The 18,181-nt window shown below is 37.8% G+C and overlaps 3 protein-coding genes across 5 annotated transcripts; 1 reads left to right on the top strand and 2 right to left on the bottom strand.

The window, feature by feature from the left end:
- Window positions 1-177: 177 nt before the first annotated feature.
- Window positions 178-6,987, bottom strand: LOC141907901 (coatomer subunit delta-like). The gene is made up of 12 exons (XM_074797654.1): window positions 6,843-6,987; window positions 5,349-5,388; window positions 4,931-5,154; window positions 4,292-4,471; window positions 3,636-3,850; window positions 3,361-3,452; window positions 2,898-2,967; window positions 2,654-2,819; window positions 2,331-2,478; window positions 1,816-1,924; window positions 1,520-1,724; window positions 178-1,037 (listed from the first exon to the last, which is right to left on the bottom strand). Exons 1-12 carry the CDS (start codon window positions 6,843-6,845, stop codon window positions 948-950), a joined length of 1,542 nt encoding a protein of 513 aa, XP_074653755.1. The 5' UTR covers window positions 6,846-6,987; the 3' UTR covers window positions 178-947.
- Window positions 6,988-7,436: 449 nt separating this feature from the next.
- On the top strand, window positions 7,437-18,181 carry LOC141907904 (porphobilinogen deaminase-like). Of its 2 annotated transcripts, XM_074797659.1 has the most exons (11): window positions 7,437-7,576; window positions 8,222-8,294; window positions 9,241-9,290; window positions 9,403-9,536; window positions 9,883-9,960; window positions 11,689-11,764; window positions 11,856-11,969; window positions 12,973-13,131; window positions 13,224-13,283; window positions 16,710-16,811; window positions 17,495-18,181. In XM_074797659.1, the coding sequence occupies exons 1-11, from the start codon at window positions 7,535-7,537 to the stop codon at window positions 17,690-17,692; spliced, it is 1,086 nt and encodes a 361-aa protein (XP_074653760.1). In that variant the 5' UTR covers window positions 7,437-7,534; the 3' UTR covers window positions 17,693-18,181. The 2 variants fall into 2 exon arrangements, with proteins under 2 accessions (XP_074653760.1, XP_074653761.1); XM_074797660.1 differs by lacking the exons at window positions 7,437-7,576; window positions 8,222-8,294 and adding an exon at window positions 8,444-8,486.
- LOC141907906 (uncharacterized) lies at window positions 10,064-11,617 on the bottom strand. 2 transcript variants are annotated; one of them, XM_074797663.1, is made up of 2 exons: window positions 11,478-11,617; window positions 10,064-11,119 (listed from the first exon to the last, which is right to left on the bottom strand). In XM_074797663.1, exon 2 carries the CDS (start codon window positions 11,100-11,102, stop codon window positions 10,245-10,247), a length of 858 nt encoding a protein of 285 aa, XP_074653764.1. In that variant the 5' UTR covers window positions 11,103-11,119; window positions 11,478-11,617; the 3' UTR covers window positions 10,064-10,244. The 2 variants fall into 2 exon arrangements, with proteins under 2 accessions (XP_074653764.1, XP_074653765.1); XM_074797664.1 differs by lacking the exon at window positions 11,478-11,617 and adding an exon at window positions 11,353-11,433.

Below are 18,181 nucleotides of genomic sequence, written 5' to 3'. Positions count from 1 at the left end.
ATCTTTCAGATTTTCTCAAGCTTTCTCCTTTTGAAAGTGTGTTGATATACCCATAATAATTCTTTCATTGAAACTTTCAGAAGTTTTAGGGATTCTCTTCTATATTTCTATCACTATATTGGATTTTGGTATTGACCCTATGCAACAAAGTTGACACTTTTTTTGATATATTATATGACAATTTTATTCGATCATTATATCTCCCATTGCGTAAAATATAAATAAACCTTTGCACAAAAATTGACACTTTCTGTTTAAACAGTGAAAACCCTGACACAATAAACTCATTGTTTCAAATGAATGGAGATTGAGGATGATACAAGAGCTTTAATACTCTGGGGGACCAGAAAATCTGTTCATTACAACAAACCCATAGATCACTTTATCCTGTATGAAATTAATTAAATTTTCTCATTTGGGTGAGATCCAACAGTCAAAAGTTAGTGAAAACAAAAGTTTAATGGTTTAGTATATACAAGTTGTTTGTCCAGATCAATTAGATGCCTATTGATACAAAAAATAAGGACAATAATGATTAGATTCAAAACATCATAGCTGGTACCAACCAAAACCTCAGAAATCACATAAACATTAAATCAAAGAATAACAGTCTCATAAAAATTAAACACTCGTGTACAAATGTCTAATCTTAACCGACAAGTGTGAAGCAGTCTCCAAGCTTTCAAACTAAAACTGACGTCTAACAAACTTCCCGTCGTGCGAGAGAATCCTGCTTTCTCAATAGATCGCTTTTTTTCAACATTTTACGCAACTGTAAATATCTTCAATAGCACAATTGGATTGAAAAATACTTGCAATTCCGTTAAATGCAGGAGATATAGTTCGAATATTTGGCTTAAACTAACCAACGTCGACGTATCGACATAATATGTAGACATACGCATGTATTATCAAGAGTTTGTAAAGTTCGAAGCAGCACAGCGAATTTAAACTATTTCGTACTTTTCCACGTAGAATAGAATTTCCTTCGAGAATTTGACGGGTGAGGAGTCATCGATTGTTTTAACATCCATTAGCTGTAAATAGAATACAAAGAAACATCATTTTAATTCTACTCCCATTTCTATATCACTTTATATATATCCCAATTACAGTAAACTCCTCCAAAATAGGTACTGTTTATCTCAGTAAACCTGTAATTCAGTGGTTTTTTAAGCAAATTTTTATCCTTTATCCCACTAAACATGGATTCCAATTCGGTAACTGCCTAATAAGGTAAAGAAAACATCCTGGTCCCAACTCGATCAATTTAGGTTGTAGCCAACCATGCAACTACAAACATTTCTAATTGCCTCAAAATTGAAAGAGTTTTGGGCATCTTGCTCAAATTAAAGAAGTTTCAAGCACTTTTAAAAACAATTTCTGTTTAGAAGGAGTTTTTAGGGAATCAAAGAGTCGTAGGGACCCTGTTATGGCTTAGTACAGATTCAAATGGGTAATGCGCAATGCAGACCAAGACAAGGTTTACCGCATCGACAATAGGACTACGATGGCTCACCTCTAATTCACAGAACGGTCGTTGAGATGAAAACGTTACATTCACTGGGAAGAAGTCGTCCGGGTGCCCGTTGATGCTGAATTCCATGCTACCGCTTTTATTCGAACTGTCGATAACGTCGAGGTGCCATTCGAGGATATTCTTACGACTGTCATGCGTGTATTCACCTTCGCATTCATTCACAACCGGAGCGCCGACTCCAGACCTGCGTCAAATACAAAACTAACAATCCAATTGACGCGATCGATTTTCTTAGATTTCGTATATATCTGAAGCGACACAGCGACTCTACTTACGGCACTGGTATACTAATAACAACATTGTTCAATTCGAGGTCTTCATTTTCCAATTCGTATTCGATATTTACATCACAAGTTGGCCCATTTTCCGATGGCCAACAATTAACTAAATTAGAAATGTAACGAATGGTCAGCAAAAAATATGACAGCAGAATTCTGACACCGAATGGCTGAAGCAGGGTTCATGCGACTAACAGGACCTGATAAAATTCGTGAATTTTACTTTTTCGTCCTACAGAACATTAACTCATGATTTGACCGAAATTGTTATTGTTTTCAACAAAAGAGCTTTCAAAGGTTTCTGTTGAGAGTACATGAAATGGTTCATGACTAGACATTTTCTTCCCAGCTCAGGGAGAGGGTGATAGCTCAAAAACCTTTTGTTTGTAGGCAAGCGAGGAAAATTGTAAACATTATTGCCATTGGCCAGAGCTCATGCTTTTCAAGGTCTAGAATCGACCACTTGGACTAACTGCCACGAACCCTAATAAATCACAATTTGATAATCTTACTCGACAAAGGTATGTTCGCTTCATCCTGTGTTTGGAATCGCCATTTTAAAACACCGACGTCTTGGTTTACGGGGAACGGCTTGGATGGATTTTTCAAAGCAATCGTCGATTGAGCTTGGAAAAGCTTTTTGTCAACATTGGGATGTGTCTGAAAATATGCACGCATGAAATTCTATAATGCTGACTAAAAAGCTACGCAAGTCAGAACTTAAGTTTAGAAATAGTCAAGTTTCGAAGTTTAGAACTAGCAAAACGTGAAGCAGACACACAAGGTTCTCATGCATTTAAAGCCTTTCATTATTTCGCGAATGTGAAAAACCTACCTGCAACTGGATTCCTCTCGTATCATTATTAATGACGCCGATTTTAATTCGCCCGAATGTATCATCGCTGATGCGCAACATGACTAGACCATGAACTTCCATATTCTGAAGGCCACCATCGCGGCCGGCTGTCAACGATATCTTCTCTTCCATTCTCAAATGTACACTGAATCGGCAAAATATTGACCGTTAATATTATATTGTGAAAAGTATTTTTTTCACAAAAACACCGACGAACACTCACCTTTCTTGATTGACAGCGGGAGTAGAAATCTTCTGTACTGCTGTTGGTTTCGCGTTAGTACTGGTAACCTCTACAAATTAATAATGATAAAGTCAAAATAATAATGCAGGTGTCCTAAGCAGAGTCGTCTAGTTCAAATGCGCTCTAAATTCGTACTATTACCCCCAGCCTATCACTCTATTCCAAGCATCGGTCATCACTGCTTGGGGAGAAGCAACATCCGAGCAACTACCAGGCGCACAGGAGTCATCTATCAGGCCAGTACCCATATACTGGTGGGTGGAGAGAGGTAATGAGGATTGCCCGAGGACACGACGGTCATATACAGGGTTCGAACTCACTACCTGGCATCCCAGAGTCAAGCCCTCTAACCAATCGCCCACACCACTCGCTCAAACAATGACCAACGAATATTAGATTTGATATCAACAGAGAACAGTAAGTTATCAACTCAGATACTAACGTTGTCCTTCAGATTTCAGTTGATCGACAAACATATCAACATCTTTGCTTTTGCTACCCAATTTCATAGCCCGGCTGGTTCCACTTGGTTTGCTAAAACAAATAGGTCGAAACATCATTCATACAGTTTTGTTCACATCATTACGCAAATAACAGGGTGCCTACTTTACGCCCATTTACCAATTCCTTGATTTTTGCATGTGATTACGCAAATTCCCTGATTAAATCTTAGGAATTTCTAAGTTTAAAATGTTCACTTAAAACTTTTACAATTACCTTGGTGCTGAAGTGTAAGATTGTTTCGGAATGTCTGGCATCGTGACTTCAACAATGCCTGAATCGACGCCAACGCGGCCACTCATCGAACTACTACCGAAGCCTCCGCCGTAACCGACTGCCGATTTACCGCCTCGTTTCTGTATTTCGCGGCGTTGTTGTTGCAGTTCCTTCGCGCGGCGTTTCATGTTCTCCTTCGCTTCACGTTCTTGCGTCTTAATGGAATGAATTATGAGAATCTCAAATTAAGATCTTCATGCGCGAGTAAGATGTACTATAACCGGGGATTGCCTGGTCAAACTAAGTGACGTAGGTCCAAATAGCTAAGACTGATTAGCCAAGCTAATTCCGGAGTATTAGGAGTGCTGCCCATAGGTCATCATCATCATGGCAAGTGGAGTCTAGTGTAGTGGACAATGGTGTCACCTATCGTTTACACAATGTACATCAATACCAGGTACGCTTCTCTACTTTCGACATTATCTGACTTTTGCTGGTTGTAACACAAGAAACAGTTAGACCATCTAGTAAGAATTATTTCAAATTAATACCTGTCATCAAAAGCCGACACCAGTACTGTTTGCCATTACTTAGCTCTATGGAACAACCTGTTAAAGGCATTCATTGTGCGACCACCTGAATCAAGCAGCTCTTACCTGTCGTACAGCCTGGAAAACCTTTTCCTCGTGGGAGTCCATTTCTGTGAATGTTCGAATCTGCGCCAAATTAACATTCTCGCGATAACCGAGAGCTACAATTTCGTCGAACGCGAAAATTAGAGAAAATGCGTTATTGATGATCTCATTTTCTTCCAAATTACGCGAATATTCAGGAATCTGTCATAAACAGAAAAATATCAAATGTTAATATATTTCTGGAATTCCTTTATTCGGGTTCTTACAGATCAGGAATAGAATATTCTGTGATATTTTACTGACCCCTGACCATCAAGTTCCCTGGTTAAATTTCAAACATATGCACTTGTCACAAGCAAAAACAACAAGACACTAAAAGTGAAATACCCTGACTTTTCTATGATTTTCAGAAAAGTCAGAACATTTGAGGTATTAGCGGTTGTTTTACTGGTGAAAAGTGGCACCTCTTTTCTATGATTTTCAGAAAAGTCAGAGCATTTGAGGTATTAGCAGTTGTTTTACTGGTGAAAAACTGGCGAAAAGTGGCACCCCTTTTCTATGATTGTCAAGAATTCCTTGATTTTCCTCGTAGGGAAAAATCAAACCGGAATTCTCTGACCTATAAAAACCCTGTTGATTAAATCTTTAAAATTTACTCACCACACGCGCAAATAGACGAAGAGTTTCTAGATCCTCGAGAATATTGCTAGCTTTCGTCGTGATCAAAAGCACGTAAAGTTTCTCTAACGGTTGATACACGTAGCGCACGCTTTCAGTTTCAACGAACGTATGCTGTTTACCAGTGTTCATTAATTTTGGAAATGCCGCCAACAAGCCTTCAATGCGCGAACGGGTCATCTCGACAAATTGTCGCGACACAATGGCTAAAATAAGAAAACATAACACATTAGTTTTAAAGTCCATTTCATGGCGTTCAAATAAAATGGCCACGAACAGTCCAAACGCCCAGTCTTTTAGACCAAGAAATAATTTAAACAAGCATTAGGTAAATCTGGTGGTTCAAGTAATCCACCAAAAAATCGTTGCATAGATGTTAGTTCTTTACAGCTTTGCTTACCTTTACCAGCCTTGTTGCAAACAGCCGCGGCCAAAAGCACCTAAAATCAATGAAAACAGTTGTTTTCAAATTCTAACTAAATAACAAATATACCACCTGTGTGTAAGATCCCTGCAGTTTTGCACTAACTTTGTGGCGCTTGTGTTATAAGGGTTAGACAGTAGGCTTTGAATGATAGCAAACCTTCGTTGTCTCAAGATCGAAAACGAAATTTGTTCTTGTGAAATCAAGAAATCAGTCCTTGACTTGAACCAAATGAACCAACAGACAACGGCGTCTATCTTTGATCAGTTCCAGTATATGATTGGCCTGTGCTCAAAGTGACTGACGCTCTCCTTCCAAGTGCCTAATAAGACTACTCGCATCTATCAAATTCATTACACTGATAGATTCAGATTTATTTGGGGTCACACCTGTTAACCTGTCTTATGGCCACGTAGCGTAGCTAGGTCTTCCATCCCACAGGAGGTATGGTATAGTTCCAATCCCATATTCATCCAGCACTTTACTAAGCTAGAAGATGGATTGTGGAATGATTGAGCCAAAGAGAGGTGACAGAAAATCTGTGGACAGGAATGGAAGTGAGATTTGAGAACACGGAAGTGTTTTTCCAACCCAAGCCCACAGGGGTTTGGCGATGGGCTTGGATTTTATTTCCGGGTTGTTGATAATCTCGCGAGAATGGCGCTAAATATGAATTGCGAATAAATTCAAAATATCACGGAAATACCTTGTGTTTATATTGTTTATTTATCCGCTATAAAGTTTCGATAAACAATTGGTCGTTAAGAATCATTATCAGACGGTCGTCACGCTACTATATAAAAGAACAAGGGATGAAACGCCTTCAGAGTTGTGCCAGCCAGAAAGTTGGGACAGTCACGTGACTTAACGCTTCTTATTTGACTGAACGCGAACCTGAAGCTATATAAGATGGAAACTATGATACGAAAAATATTTGAGAATAACTTACATTCAAATGCATTTTTTACTATGAATTATATATTTCGTCATAATTTATTCCTTATAAGTTATTTATTTCATATGAATCATAATCTGACAATTGATATCGGTCTGTGAATATGTTAACTTTTCGTGTTGAAGTTTTAAATGCGATGACGCCATCAGAATGTCACGTGACTGTCCCAACTTTCTGGCTGAAAATTTAAGTACAGCGGAGGCCTGGCGTTTCATCCCTTGTGATTTTATATAGTAAAGCATGACGACCGTCTGATAATGATTCTTAACGACCAATTGTTTATCAGAACTTTATAGCGGATAAATAAACAATATAAACACAAGGTATTTCCGTGATATTTTGAATTTATTCGCAGTTCATATTTAGCGCCATTCTCGCGAGATTATCAACAACCCGGAAATAAAATCCAAGCCCATCGCCAAACCCCTGTGCCCAAGCCACATATCGGCAGATTTTACACCGATTTTACCCAACAATCATCGAAATTGAAAATGCACATATCAGAAAAACCTTACCATGTTGTTAAAAAGCGTAGTTTTGATCTAGTCTTGGGTGAAAACGCCGCAAAATATTGAAATAATACACCTCTTTTAGACTTCACTTGAAATTTTTTGACATCCGTGATGGTGTAGGAGCCGAACAACACTTCGTCCTACGCGACGTGTTTACGGCCACGTCGTCGAATCGTATCGCTCCACCGAAAGCATTCAAAAGCTATTGAATCACTAGGAAATACAATCGTATCTCTAATGTTTGAATTACCAATTCACCGTTTATACAATATGTCATTATTTTCGTGAAAAACATGCCTAATTATTTCAGCGGCTTTTGCGCACTATTTTGTGAATAATGGCCCGTCTAGTGGCGCCACCATTAGTATCCACAATTCAATCATTGCCGGTTAGAAAAGGGTGAATGTTTACTTTTCAGCGCTGTATTGTAGGTTCGAAACCCACTGCCGAACATCTAGTTTTCAATGTAAATACTTTTCCTAATCCAGCAAATAGATTTTCTTTTCGCTTTTCCTCTTTGATCAGATGCCATTGTAAACCCAGAGTTGGCGTTGATGTTGTTGTTTTTTAAACGACCCCCAATATGAGGAGGGCGCTACTTCACTTGACCTACACAAGCTGATAAACCAACTTCAACATCTCAACTCATCAACTTGAAGAACTTCACACTTCATGGGCCAAAAACGGTACTAATAATGGCAACAGGTACAATACGAGTTGGATCGAGGAAGAGCCAGGTATGTGCATATGCGAGAGAGATTCGACATCACTTGAAAATTAAGCTTTTTTGACAATTACAGTAGTTAAGTTAGTAGGAGTCGAGAATCGTGCATCCCATCGCATAACTGAATCTGTTGATGAGATTCAGCAGTTCGTCCACTGACCACCGGCAGTACCAGTGTCCAGTGACAACCTTTCCCTGTTGCTGTTATAATCAAGCCTTTACCCAGGAAGTTAATGTCAAGATGTTATTGTGACGTTACGTGCATAGGGTGTGAACGCACCTCTCCACAACATCCTGAGACACTGCACTGTTTTTTGTCAAAGATAATTTATTGGATTGGGTATATAGAGTATTTCAGTGACTTTGTTAGGAAATATTCACCAACATTGGCTAGAGATGTCTTTAAAATGCTTAGTTCAAATTATCCAAATTTTCTTGCAGGGGAATCAGTGAATGTGATAGTATGCTCACAGGTGCTCACATTATAGGTTTGGGGGCGAATTGTAGCTTTCAGATCATCCAAAATCCCTCATATTGTGGGATATTGGATGATCTAAGCTACTATTCGTTCTCATGACAAACAAAACACTGGTGCATGTTTTCGCCCAAGAATTTGATGATATAAAAGATCTGTTAGTGTAGAGTATTTTCATTGCAGTTGGCCTTGATACAGTCAAATCATGTAGCCGAGCTGCTGAAGAAGGAATATCCAAACATGGAATTTGAAATAGGTGTGTATTCCGCTACCTTACCAAAGATTGGCTGAATATTTTGTCATCGAGTTAGAAATTCATAGCTAAAGTCAAGAGAATTGCTTAAAACTCAGAAAATATTTCAGGTACATACCTCTAGTATTCATTAACCCATCAGCACTCAGGAATTTCACTATGTAGTGTCAATTACTCGACCTCAGAAAATTCAAGGTAAAATCCTAGTTCATCACAACAGGGAGCGTCCAGATATTACGTACCTCAAAACCTCCCGTTTTTCCTAGCCCCCTTCCTCCCCCCTTGTACCACCATAGGTGCGCACCATGGTACCCATGACCCCCCCCCCCCCCAATTATATTGATGCAAAGAACACAAATCAAAACAAAATATAAAAAATATAAATACCTGATTCCAACCTGTGCGTGTAAGATCAATACCGGTACCTGGTATGGGGAGTTCCCAGTTGAAGTCTAGGACAAGTCACTAAAAGCCGATAAAACACCAGCGTCGGCTATTTTCATTTGAGTTTGGTAAAAAAAAGTACGTACCAAGATTGATTAATACCCCCTCCCTCAAAGTACGTACCTTTTTTGCTGACCTTTTTTTATGAGGTGGGCCACCAAAATCTTGTCATTTTGGCCCTGAAATTCATCCATACTTACTTGGATTGAAAGTGAGCGCTCAGATGTGTCATGTTCATACTCGAAATACTCGAGAAATTGAAATAGGAGGATGTTGATTTCTGTTCGGTTTTTCGAGGACTTAGGTGTCTAGTCAAAAAAAGTGCCAAGCGCATTTGGGCAGCTTGAGTGCTAATGGGTTAAATTAAATACGTCCACGTCCGTGGGTGAAGGGGATCAAAAGATGGTCACTCCCTAATGCTATGAAGTGTATTACTATGGTTAGAATTGGGCATGCATTACCAGTGGCCTGAACTTTTGATTAATTTGGTCTTTTCAAATTCCAGTGTCCATGACAACTGTAGGAGACAAAATTCTTGATGTAGCTTTATCGAAGGTATTTGACCGATCCAGTTAGAGAATTTCTATTTGTTTTTGGACTTTCTATTTTATTGTGGGTCTTAACAACAACGATTGTTGATTCTCTTTCGTATGATTCTGCTCGGCAGATAGGTGAGAAGAGCCTGTTTACGAAAGAATTAGAACGTGCCTTACAAGATGATAAGGTGGACATAGTCGTTCACTCGTTGAAAGATTTACCAACTGAACTTCCCCCAGGGATGACTGTAGCAGCTGTTCTTAAGTGAGTAAGATCTCATTCTCCATTCAGAAAGATTTGAATTATAACGTTCTGCGTACAGTAGACTCAATTTTACGTGTTGTCCAGTTAAGGCTGATATTAACTTTTGGCGTGTAGCCTGTCTGAAAGATCCAAGTCATTACAAGTTCGGAATCTATTTTTATCGAGAGATTTTCATGGGGAGATTTTACTTAATTAACCAATATTGATTATTCTTGCCATAGTAGGGAGTTAGCCACAATGAAGTAGTCTTTGTATAGTTAAGCTGTATGTTGATAAATGTAGCTGGTCAATAAGTTGGCTATAAAGTTTATCAAATAATAATGATCGATGTATTTTCTTGTTTCAGACGAGATAGTCCCTATGACGCCGTGGTTCTTCATACAAAGCATAAAGGAAAGAAACTTTCAGACTTACCAGATAACAGGTACAGATTAATTTCGAACACTTATAATGTATTTGTTAAAGCGATCAATATCACCACTGGAATGATGAGAAACAGTTACATACATATTAACCCCCCCCCCCTCCATTCAATCTGATTAGTTTCAGTTAATGATAATTATCACTTTTAAATCACCTATTTCTCAGTTCTCTGGCACTGTAAATAATGAAACAAGTCACTGATTAGGAAAAGCGAATGCTTCAGTAATAGTTTGATACAGTTTAGATCCAAGGCAGTTGAATAAAGTATAGCCCCTTAGTAGACGATCATTGTTGCAAGTTGTGGTAAAATGCCTCCAACTCGTTGCGATCTTCTTCCAACGCGAGTTTTTCCATCACTATGTCGTAGATCGCGACCGACAGCGTCGACTCTCTGTGCAGCTCCTGCGCCGATTTCACCAATATGTAAACATCGGCGACGGCGCCGACGATCGAGCCGGCGAAACCCAACACGGTCAGAACTCTTGACGAAGTCGTGAATACCTTAAACGCCGTTGAGCCAGCCTCGGCAGCCGTACCGCTGAACTGTGCCGTTCTAGCGAGAGCTGCGCTGCCTGCCGTACTGTGAGAAATCACTTTAGCCGCTGTGGCCGTCCCTTGTTTCTGCGCGTCTTCGTTTGAAAGCGGTTCCATCGTGACGCCTTCGACCTGTATGTCCTCTTCATTCTTCTCGTCGTCAGAGTTTCCATCAATTTTCTCCAGGCACTTGATGAGAGTTTGTATGTTCTCCGCGTCGCGTTTCAAAGCTTCGTTGATCTTGTTCTCGGTCGATTTAGAAATGATGCCTTTCGCGATCAAGCTACCGGCTGTCGTAAGACCGGATGCGACCCCTACGCCCAAAGCGATGCCCCCGACGACCGGAGCGGCAATTCCACCCGTTACAAACACCAGCGTAAAAGCGGCGATCGATAAAGGTAGTCCGACTGCAAGTCCGACGCTTGATCCCACTATTTGTGAAACGGCTGTATTTCTATCATGTTTACGGAATTCAGCGGCCAGTTTCAGCAGTTCTCTGCAAAGTTCTTTACGTTCGTTGACGAATGTATTTACAGCAATTTGTACGTCACCTTCGTCGGCGATTCTGTGCAACCTCTCCAGGTCAACCCAGTCGCACAATTCAGACATGATGGATTTCTGCGAATCTATAATTAGAAACACTTGAATAATCAATTGAACATTGAAAGTAATCAAAATAGAAACTTGAAATATGTTCTCTATGGTTTCCCAATATTGCTAGTTTCATTTTGTTGGTGAATAGTGATATCAACCAAAATAGTTCTAATTCTTTCTAATTCCCCGTGAAAGATTACGGTATACATTGCCCATCCTGCAAGATATATTGAATGTATTACTTGAAAATTAAAATCACTCGTACACTGGCTTAATTGACTCGAGCCTTGTGAATACGTTAAAAGATGAAGTATTCACCACTGGTTTGAGTAGTTAAAAAGAGAATATGTCATGGCATACTTTCATTGAATTGCGTAAAAATGAACTCACTCTTTATGTTGTGCTCTATTGTTATGTCCTTTCCGTGTATTTATTCCGCATTTTATTATCAACATACGTAGTATATATACACTGACATAGTGAACACCTGTTTATCTAAAGTATACAGGAGCCATATTGCTTTTTACTTCAGTATTAATCCACTAGATGTCAGCCTGATCAGGAGCTGTTTTTCAAATTGCTGTATGATATATACTTTCAGTGTTGTTGGGACCAGCTCATTGAGACGAATAGCCCAGCTTAAAAAAGCCTACCCAAAGCTCGACTTCCAAGATATTGTATCTTTTAATCATGGTTATTATATATGCACATTGAAAATTAAGTCAAATGAAAAGATATTTCTCGAAAAAGTTCCTTGACATTTTCAAGCGCGGAAATTTAAACACACGATTGAAGAAACTAGATGAAGGGAACATATATGATGCCATTGTCTTAGCAGAAGCTGGTCTTGTCAGAATGGGTTGGTCACATCGTATTTCCCATGTAAGTCTCAAATGAATCTTGTGTCAAACTATGAATTTGAATTTCATGAGAATCTTTCTACATCTTGATTAATGAATTTAGGGAGCCATAATTGACGCATCAATATTCCTGTGTGAGGCAGGCCTTTTATTTGGTACATTTCGAGTAGCAAAAATTGTAAAAAAAGAAGCTCTTAACATTGTATAGTAATACGAAAATGTGGACAGGTTATTGTCACTGGAGAAATAATGCTGTACTGCATGGGCCTCATTCGTACATGTGCCTTGAAATTTTGTGTGGTAGTCAATACAGAATAGCCACTGACCTGAAGAAAAAAGAACCTGGAAAACTGAAGTTCTAGAAAAAATCGGGAATTTGACAAATTTTACCAAAAAACCTGGAAAACTCAGGGAATTCGGATAATTGGCCTGTTTCTTTATCAGGATGTGATTCAATGAAAAACGAATGAATTGTAACATTTTAAACCTAGAAATTTCTCTGATTCACTCAGGGGGAATTTTGTAAATGGGCAGATAATGGGAACTAATCAATGCAATAAATATGCGCTAAATAGATGTGAAAACATAGGCAAACAAAATAAGTTTGAAGTTCTGGGCTAAAGAAACACCTGTGGTTTCCACAGGTCGTTTTTGCACTTGTTGGGATCAATTTGAGAAGGACCGTGGAGAGTTACTCAGGTTTGAAGTGAATGTCATATGATCCATCAAATACATAGACACAACCTACACAATATTTCAAGCCTAACCTACTGATAGGACATGGCATTTTACATTATTTCACTTGACAAGGGGCGTTTATTTTCATATACCTATACAATTGATATTTAATTTTCATTACTAATTTTCATTTTCATTACTTAAATTACAACTGTTGGAGACAGACTTTTGTTAGACAGACTCATTTTAGGCGTACCCCTAACAGGAATTTGTCACTGGATCTCACGAGACGAGGGTTCTTTTTTTTCGCATGTCCATGAAACTGATATTTTCATGACTAATTGTAGGTATTGGAGACAGACATTTGCATGTATGCAGTGAGCCAAGGTGCATTAGCCGTTGAATGTCGATCAGAAGATACTCGAATTATAGATTTATTGTCTGTTTTACACGATGAAGATACTCTACTGCGGTGTATTGCCGAAAGGTCGCTTCTTTCAACTCTGGTTAGTGTTTGTGCGATTGATAATTTCTAGTATCAGCCATTTAAGATGTCTTCGCAGTACAAGTGGGCAATGCTAATTCTGTTCCATTTTAGGAAGGTGGATGTTCTGTTCCTATTGCTGTACATACGACTGTTGACAAAGAAATCCACCAGGTACCTAAATGAATATTATCAAATATTGAATCGTTTTTGCGGCAGGTACTTACTGGTTTTGGAAAATTGGAATTCTTTCCAGGCCCTGGAAAAGCTATAGTAATCTTTTTTTTCTCTATGACTATGGAAAATCAGAAAATGGTCTCAAAATAAAATCTCCCTTCTATTTTGAATTGTCTTACTACATATTCGATAAAACTTTATGAAAACGCTTTGTCAATGGTATTGATAATTGGCACTTATTTACTTTGAATGGGCCCACGTACATTGCCTGTTCTAGGTTGGTGATGTGTAAATTAAGGGTATGGAAAATTTATTATCTGGGTTTGGAAAAGGTGTGGAAAATGAAAATTGGAAACCTGTAAGAACCCTGTTTTAGATAAAACCACTACATCAGCCTCTGCGCGCCTCAGATCTCGCGGAACCTAATGAGTTATCTCATAGCAAGCTAATTCTAGGGCATGCAATGTTCTTTGCAGGCCTGATAGGAGCATGAGAAAAATGTGGGTGGGCTCTAATTGATATAAGTAATTATTTAACCTTGATCAAATTGAATTGTGAAATCACGTGGTATAGGCATATTTTGTTATGAAAATCGATCACAAAATCTTTGCTCAAGACACGCTTTATGATTATGGTGAGTTTCACGAAGTGATTGACTTTTGTTTGTGGTCACAGGGGGGCGTTAGCGGAATAAAATGGTATTTCCATATTGATACCTACCGGTATGCATATTTTGTAACCACAATCAATTGAAAAATTCAAGCTCGTGACAAATTCTTTGAGTGTGTGGCAAGTTTCAAGCTCATCGATTACTGTATTTGTTCACCTGGTCACAGTGAATATTGAAATTGTCACATTGTCAAGCATTGAACCAAAGTGGGCATGGTTTTCTAGTTGGAACTACTATCTATCTATCTATCTATCTATCTATCTATCTAACTATATATATATATATATATATATATATATATATATATATATATATATATATATATATATATTTTATAATATATATATATATTTTTTTTTTTTAATAGTTCTAATATAGTACTAGTGTAATACAACTCAGCTATAAGATTGTTTTTGAATTTCTAAAAAAGAGTGGAACTAAATCTTTATATGGGAGCGGGGTAGGGTGCAAAAGGCTCTATTAATTTGGATTTCGGACTTCATCCAGTGTATGATACCTGGTTTGAGAATAAAACACAAGCACATTCAATGATATCGATTAAGCTGACTGTAACCCACACTCGCCAGATGGAATTGGCCACCGTGTGATAGGGTCTTCCAAACAGAAAAACAAAATTCCTTAACTCAGATACCGACAAGAAAATTGAAAACTCAAACAATTGAATAAAATATTAGAGTACATACAGTTTATTTAATCAGAAAAAGTTAATAGATGTAAGGACTTAAAATCTAATGTGATACTTATTATGAATTTATATATCAGATGAAATCAGTGTTAGAAATATACAACGCGATTTGACGAATCTCAATGTACCAAAGTTTTGTTGTATAAATAGTGATATATATGCATAAATATGTTATACAATACTGAAGTCCTAATTGGGCATTATTACGTAGTACACTGAATCACCGGGACAAGTATAACGTCACATAGCCAGACCACTGATACGTTATATATATATATATATATATATATATATATATATATATATATATATATATATATATATATATATATATATATATATATACAGTCAAAGTCGGCGTTATGATGCCATACTTTTAAGAAAATAGGATTCATTATAATGCCAAGTTTTCCATTGGTCCCATCAATGGCATTATAATGGACATCAACTGTATAAAACTGCCGTAACATAATAATGAGTATTAAAGTATTAATCATAGTTAATGAATAATAGAAATCTATGAATAATAACAATAGCAATAATTAATTAATCAATGAACGGTAATAATGATGATATTAATCTTTTTTAAATGGCTGGCTGCTGTTTATGGTAGTCTCTGGCAATTGACTCTTCACAACGTATTCCACTTAATGCTAAACGGACAGTCAGTTAGGCAGTTGATTAAACAAATTCATGCGCTAACTTGTGCAGCATTCCATATGATACTCAAAAAAACCAATTAAACTAGATATGCTGTCCTGTTTCAGTACGGTCGCAATCGATATGAGTAACCATTCTAATACGGAACTAGTACTGATACGGAACTAGTACTGCAACGTTCAATTCACTAGTGATCAGAGTTCAAGATATACTCGACCCAGTACCATAGTTCTGTGTTCAGATTTGATTCAGAGTTAACTCATTGAAAATGAACTACCAGACTTTTAACTCAAACTCTAACTGTGGAACCGGGTCCTGGGTGATAAGCGAAGCAGTCTGAAAATATTGTCCAAGTTGATATACAGCCATACTGAGAATTTCAATGAGTGTACTATTCATATCCATTACTGAATAACAATATCATTATTATTATGATCATTATTATTGTTATCATTGTAATATTAAATAACTCCGTAGTTCGATCAACTTTTACAATACAATCTTCAGACGACGCAAATACGAGATTTAACGCTAAAAAATCCCCTTAGACTTGTCCAGTTAATCAATCCAAACACCGGTTTCGTAAAAGGAATAACTCTTAGTTGTTCCTATTACTGAACTGGTGATTGGATTTACAAATGATACAAATTAATGAATGATTAAAGTCCATTTCAGTTCACGAGTAGTGGAACTTTGTCTAAATTCGAAGGCATTTTGTAAGGTCTTCAGTCAGTAACCTTCTAAACCCAGTAATATGTGCGCGGTTGCACCCCTGTACTCACGGGGACCCCCTACCTTGCAGGATTTCACAAGACCCACTACAAAAGATAGAAATAAAATTGTTACATGGGGCATCTCGGCAGTGAATGATGACTGTTAGTTAAGGATAGATTTATTGATTACACTTTTCAGAAAAATTCATTTCAAAATAACTCTCGAGACTTTACTAAAAAAATATAACAAAATGATTGAGTTATTCCAATTGACTTCTGATCCCCCAATTAAACCTTGAAGAAATGAGGATATTTTGAGAAATTGTCATATGACATGTGATGGATCACTTGGTGACTGCGGGCATTTCCTTAGGGTCCACTCCATAGTAGAGTTCACCAGAATTTTAGTGCGTACTGCAGTTACAGACCTGCCCTCAGACACTGTGTGATTCACAAACAATAAAACATTATACATGTGTACTAAATGGGTACAAAAATGTGAGATGAGTATTGAATCAGAGATAATATGACTCGAGAAATATAACTCCCATTTTCATGAATAATTGGTATGGGTTCTCCAAAAATATTTGAAAGATTAAAAGATGCTTTCATGAATAAGAAAAACACAGTAAAGTCAGGATTTTAAACAGTTTTTGGTTTCCTTTCCATTTTAGTTGGTCATGAAATGTGGGATATTTAGTTTAGACGGCTCTGAATGCGCAGTTCGAGAGACGTACGTTCAAATTGAAGATGAGGAGGAGGAACCATCGCCAAAGGTAATAAACATATGTGTATGCACATTCAACTTGATCATTTATATCCTGTCAATTGTAGACCAGTACGTAGTTACTTTGTACTGTGCCTGCTCAAAAAGGAACCAGATATGGCACATATGTTCGTCTAGAACCTCTCAACACTTCCACGGCCACATGTAAACTAAAGATCAAGTTGCTGTAGCTTGGTTTCAATTGCACCGAATCATTGACTAAGGTTGATTAATTACGCGATCATCTTATTGACTTAGGTTGATTAAATACGCGATCATCTCGTCGTAAGGACAGCGGTAGTAAACACCTGACCGCTGATTACCGATTCGTTTGTGGCAATGTCGAAGCACTCGGGTCTAATTGCCGTGTCTAAAGGTCGTGTGGCGCATACGCTAACTCGTCACTGATTGGCTATTACGATCTGATTGGGTCATAGAAAAAGAACTTGTTCTATTCTTACGAATAGGCCTATGACTGGCCCGTAAGCACTCTCATGACGAAAAGGTTCCCGATGAAAAAAATCGCAAACCATTGCGACGAGATGATCGGGTCAAAGTCGGCCTGAGCTTAGCTTAAGTTTTTGCTTTTTAATTCTGGGTTTTTTCCTCTTGACAATCACTACTCGTCTATGTTAAAGTCAGCGTTGACGATGCTGATTTTCTGATATTCCTTTTGTTTCTTTTTTTATGCAGAAATTGTGTCCGACTCGAGAATTTGCATCTGTCGTCGCTAAAAACATTCGCCAAAAATCGCTTCGCGCCGCCGATGAGCTCGGCAAGAAATGTGCCGAATTACTACGCGAAATCGGTGGACAAGCAATTCTGACAAAAGCAAAGAATCAAACTGCTGAAACCGTCGTGGGAATGCCAATCAAAAATGAGCAAAGTTAACCGCGTAATAGACTTTGGACAGACTGAAAATTTCGTAATGTTCAAAATTCTCTGGTTAGAAGACGTTTACTTACCGAGTTAAGTATTCGGAGATTTTATCTCAGGGAATTAGGAATTTCAACTGAGTCCTGTCACAAGGTTTTTCCCACATGATTGGTAACGAATTGGCCAGGGTCAGGGAGTAAATGATTCAACGATTGATTTTGGTTTTGCTTGCAGTTCATGAACTTTTTCAAAACAGGTTATTTATATTTACTCAATTATGCTTTGCTTCGCATAAGTACAATTTGTGTTAGGGTTTGCAAATCTGCTTTAATTTTGTAAATTCAAACATGCTATTTCGAAAGAGATTCCATCTATCCCATCAAAGTCCATGCGCTCTAGTTTAAAAGACTTGTGCCAATATATTTGTCAAAATTTTGAACTTTTTTTCTTTTTACTTACAATTTTTAAATGATCTAAAACCTGTGCATGTAATACATTTATATG

This window comes from Tubulanus polymorphus, chromosome 6 (assembly GCF_964204645.1).
Source record: "Tubulanus polymorphus chromosome 6, tnTubPoly1.2, whole genome shotgun sequence".
NCBI lineage: Eukaryota > Metazoa > Nemertea > Palaeonemertea > Tubulaniformes > Tubulanidae > Tubulanus > Tubulanus polymorphus.
The sequence above is the reverse complement of the archived record's forward strand: the minus strand, read 5'-3'. Positions and strand labels throughout refer to the sequence as shown.

Excerpts from the sequence above, each read along its gene's own strand:
- LOC141907904 (XM_074797659.1), top strand. The coding sequence starts at position 7,535 with ATGGCAACAGGTACAATACGAGTTGGATCGAGGAAGAGCCAG. Across the intron at positions 8,295-9,240 it reads AAACATGGAATTTGAAATAG|TGTCCATGACAACTGTAGGA; the intron begins GTGTGTATTCCG and ends TTCAAATTCCAG. Across the intron at positions 13,284-16,709 it reads TTGACAAAGAAATCCACCAG|TTGGTCATGAAATGTGGGAT; the intron begins GTACCTAAATGA and ends TTTCCATTTTAG.
- LOC141907906 (XM_074797663.1), bottom strand. The coding sequence starts at position 11,102 with ATGTCTGAATTGTGCGACTGGGTTGACCTGGAGAGGTTGCACAGAATC.
- LOC141907901 (XM_074797654.1), bottom strand. Across the intron at positions 3,851-4,291 it reads TTTTCCAGGCTGTACGACAG|ACGCAAGAACGTGAAGCGAA; the intron begins GTAAGAGCTGCT and ends CATTCCATTAAG. Across the intron at positions 1,925-2,330 it reads AGCGAACATACCTTTGTCGA|TTAATTGTTGGCCATCGGAA; the intron begins GTAAGATTATCA and ends TTTCTAATTTAG.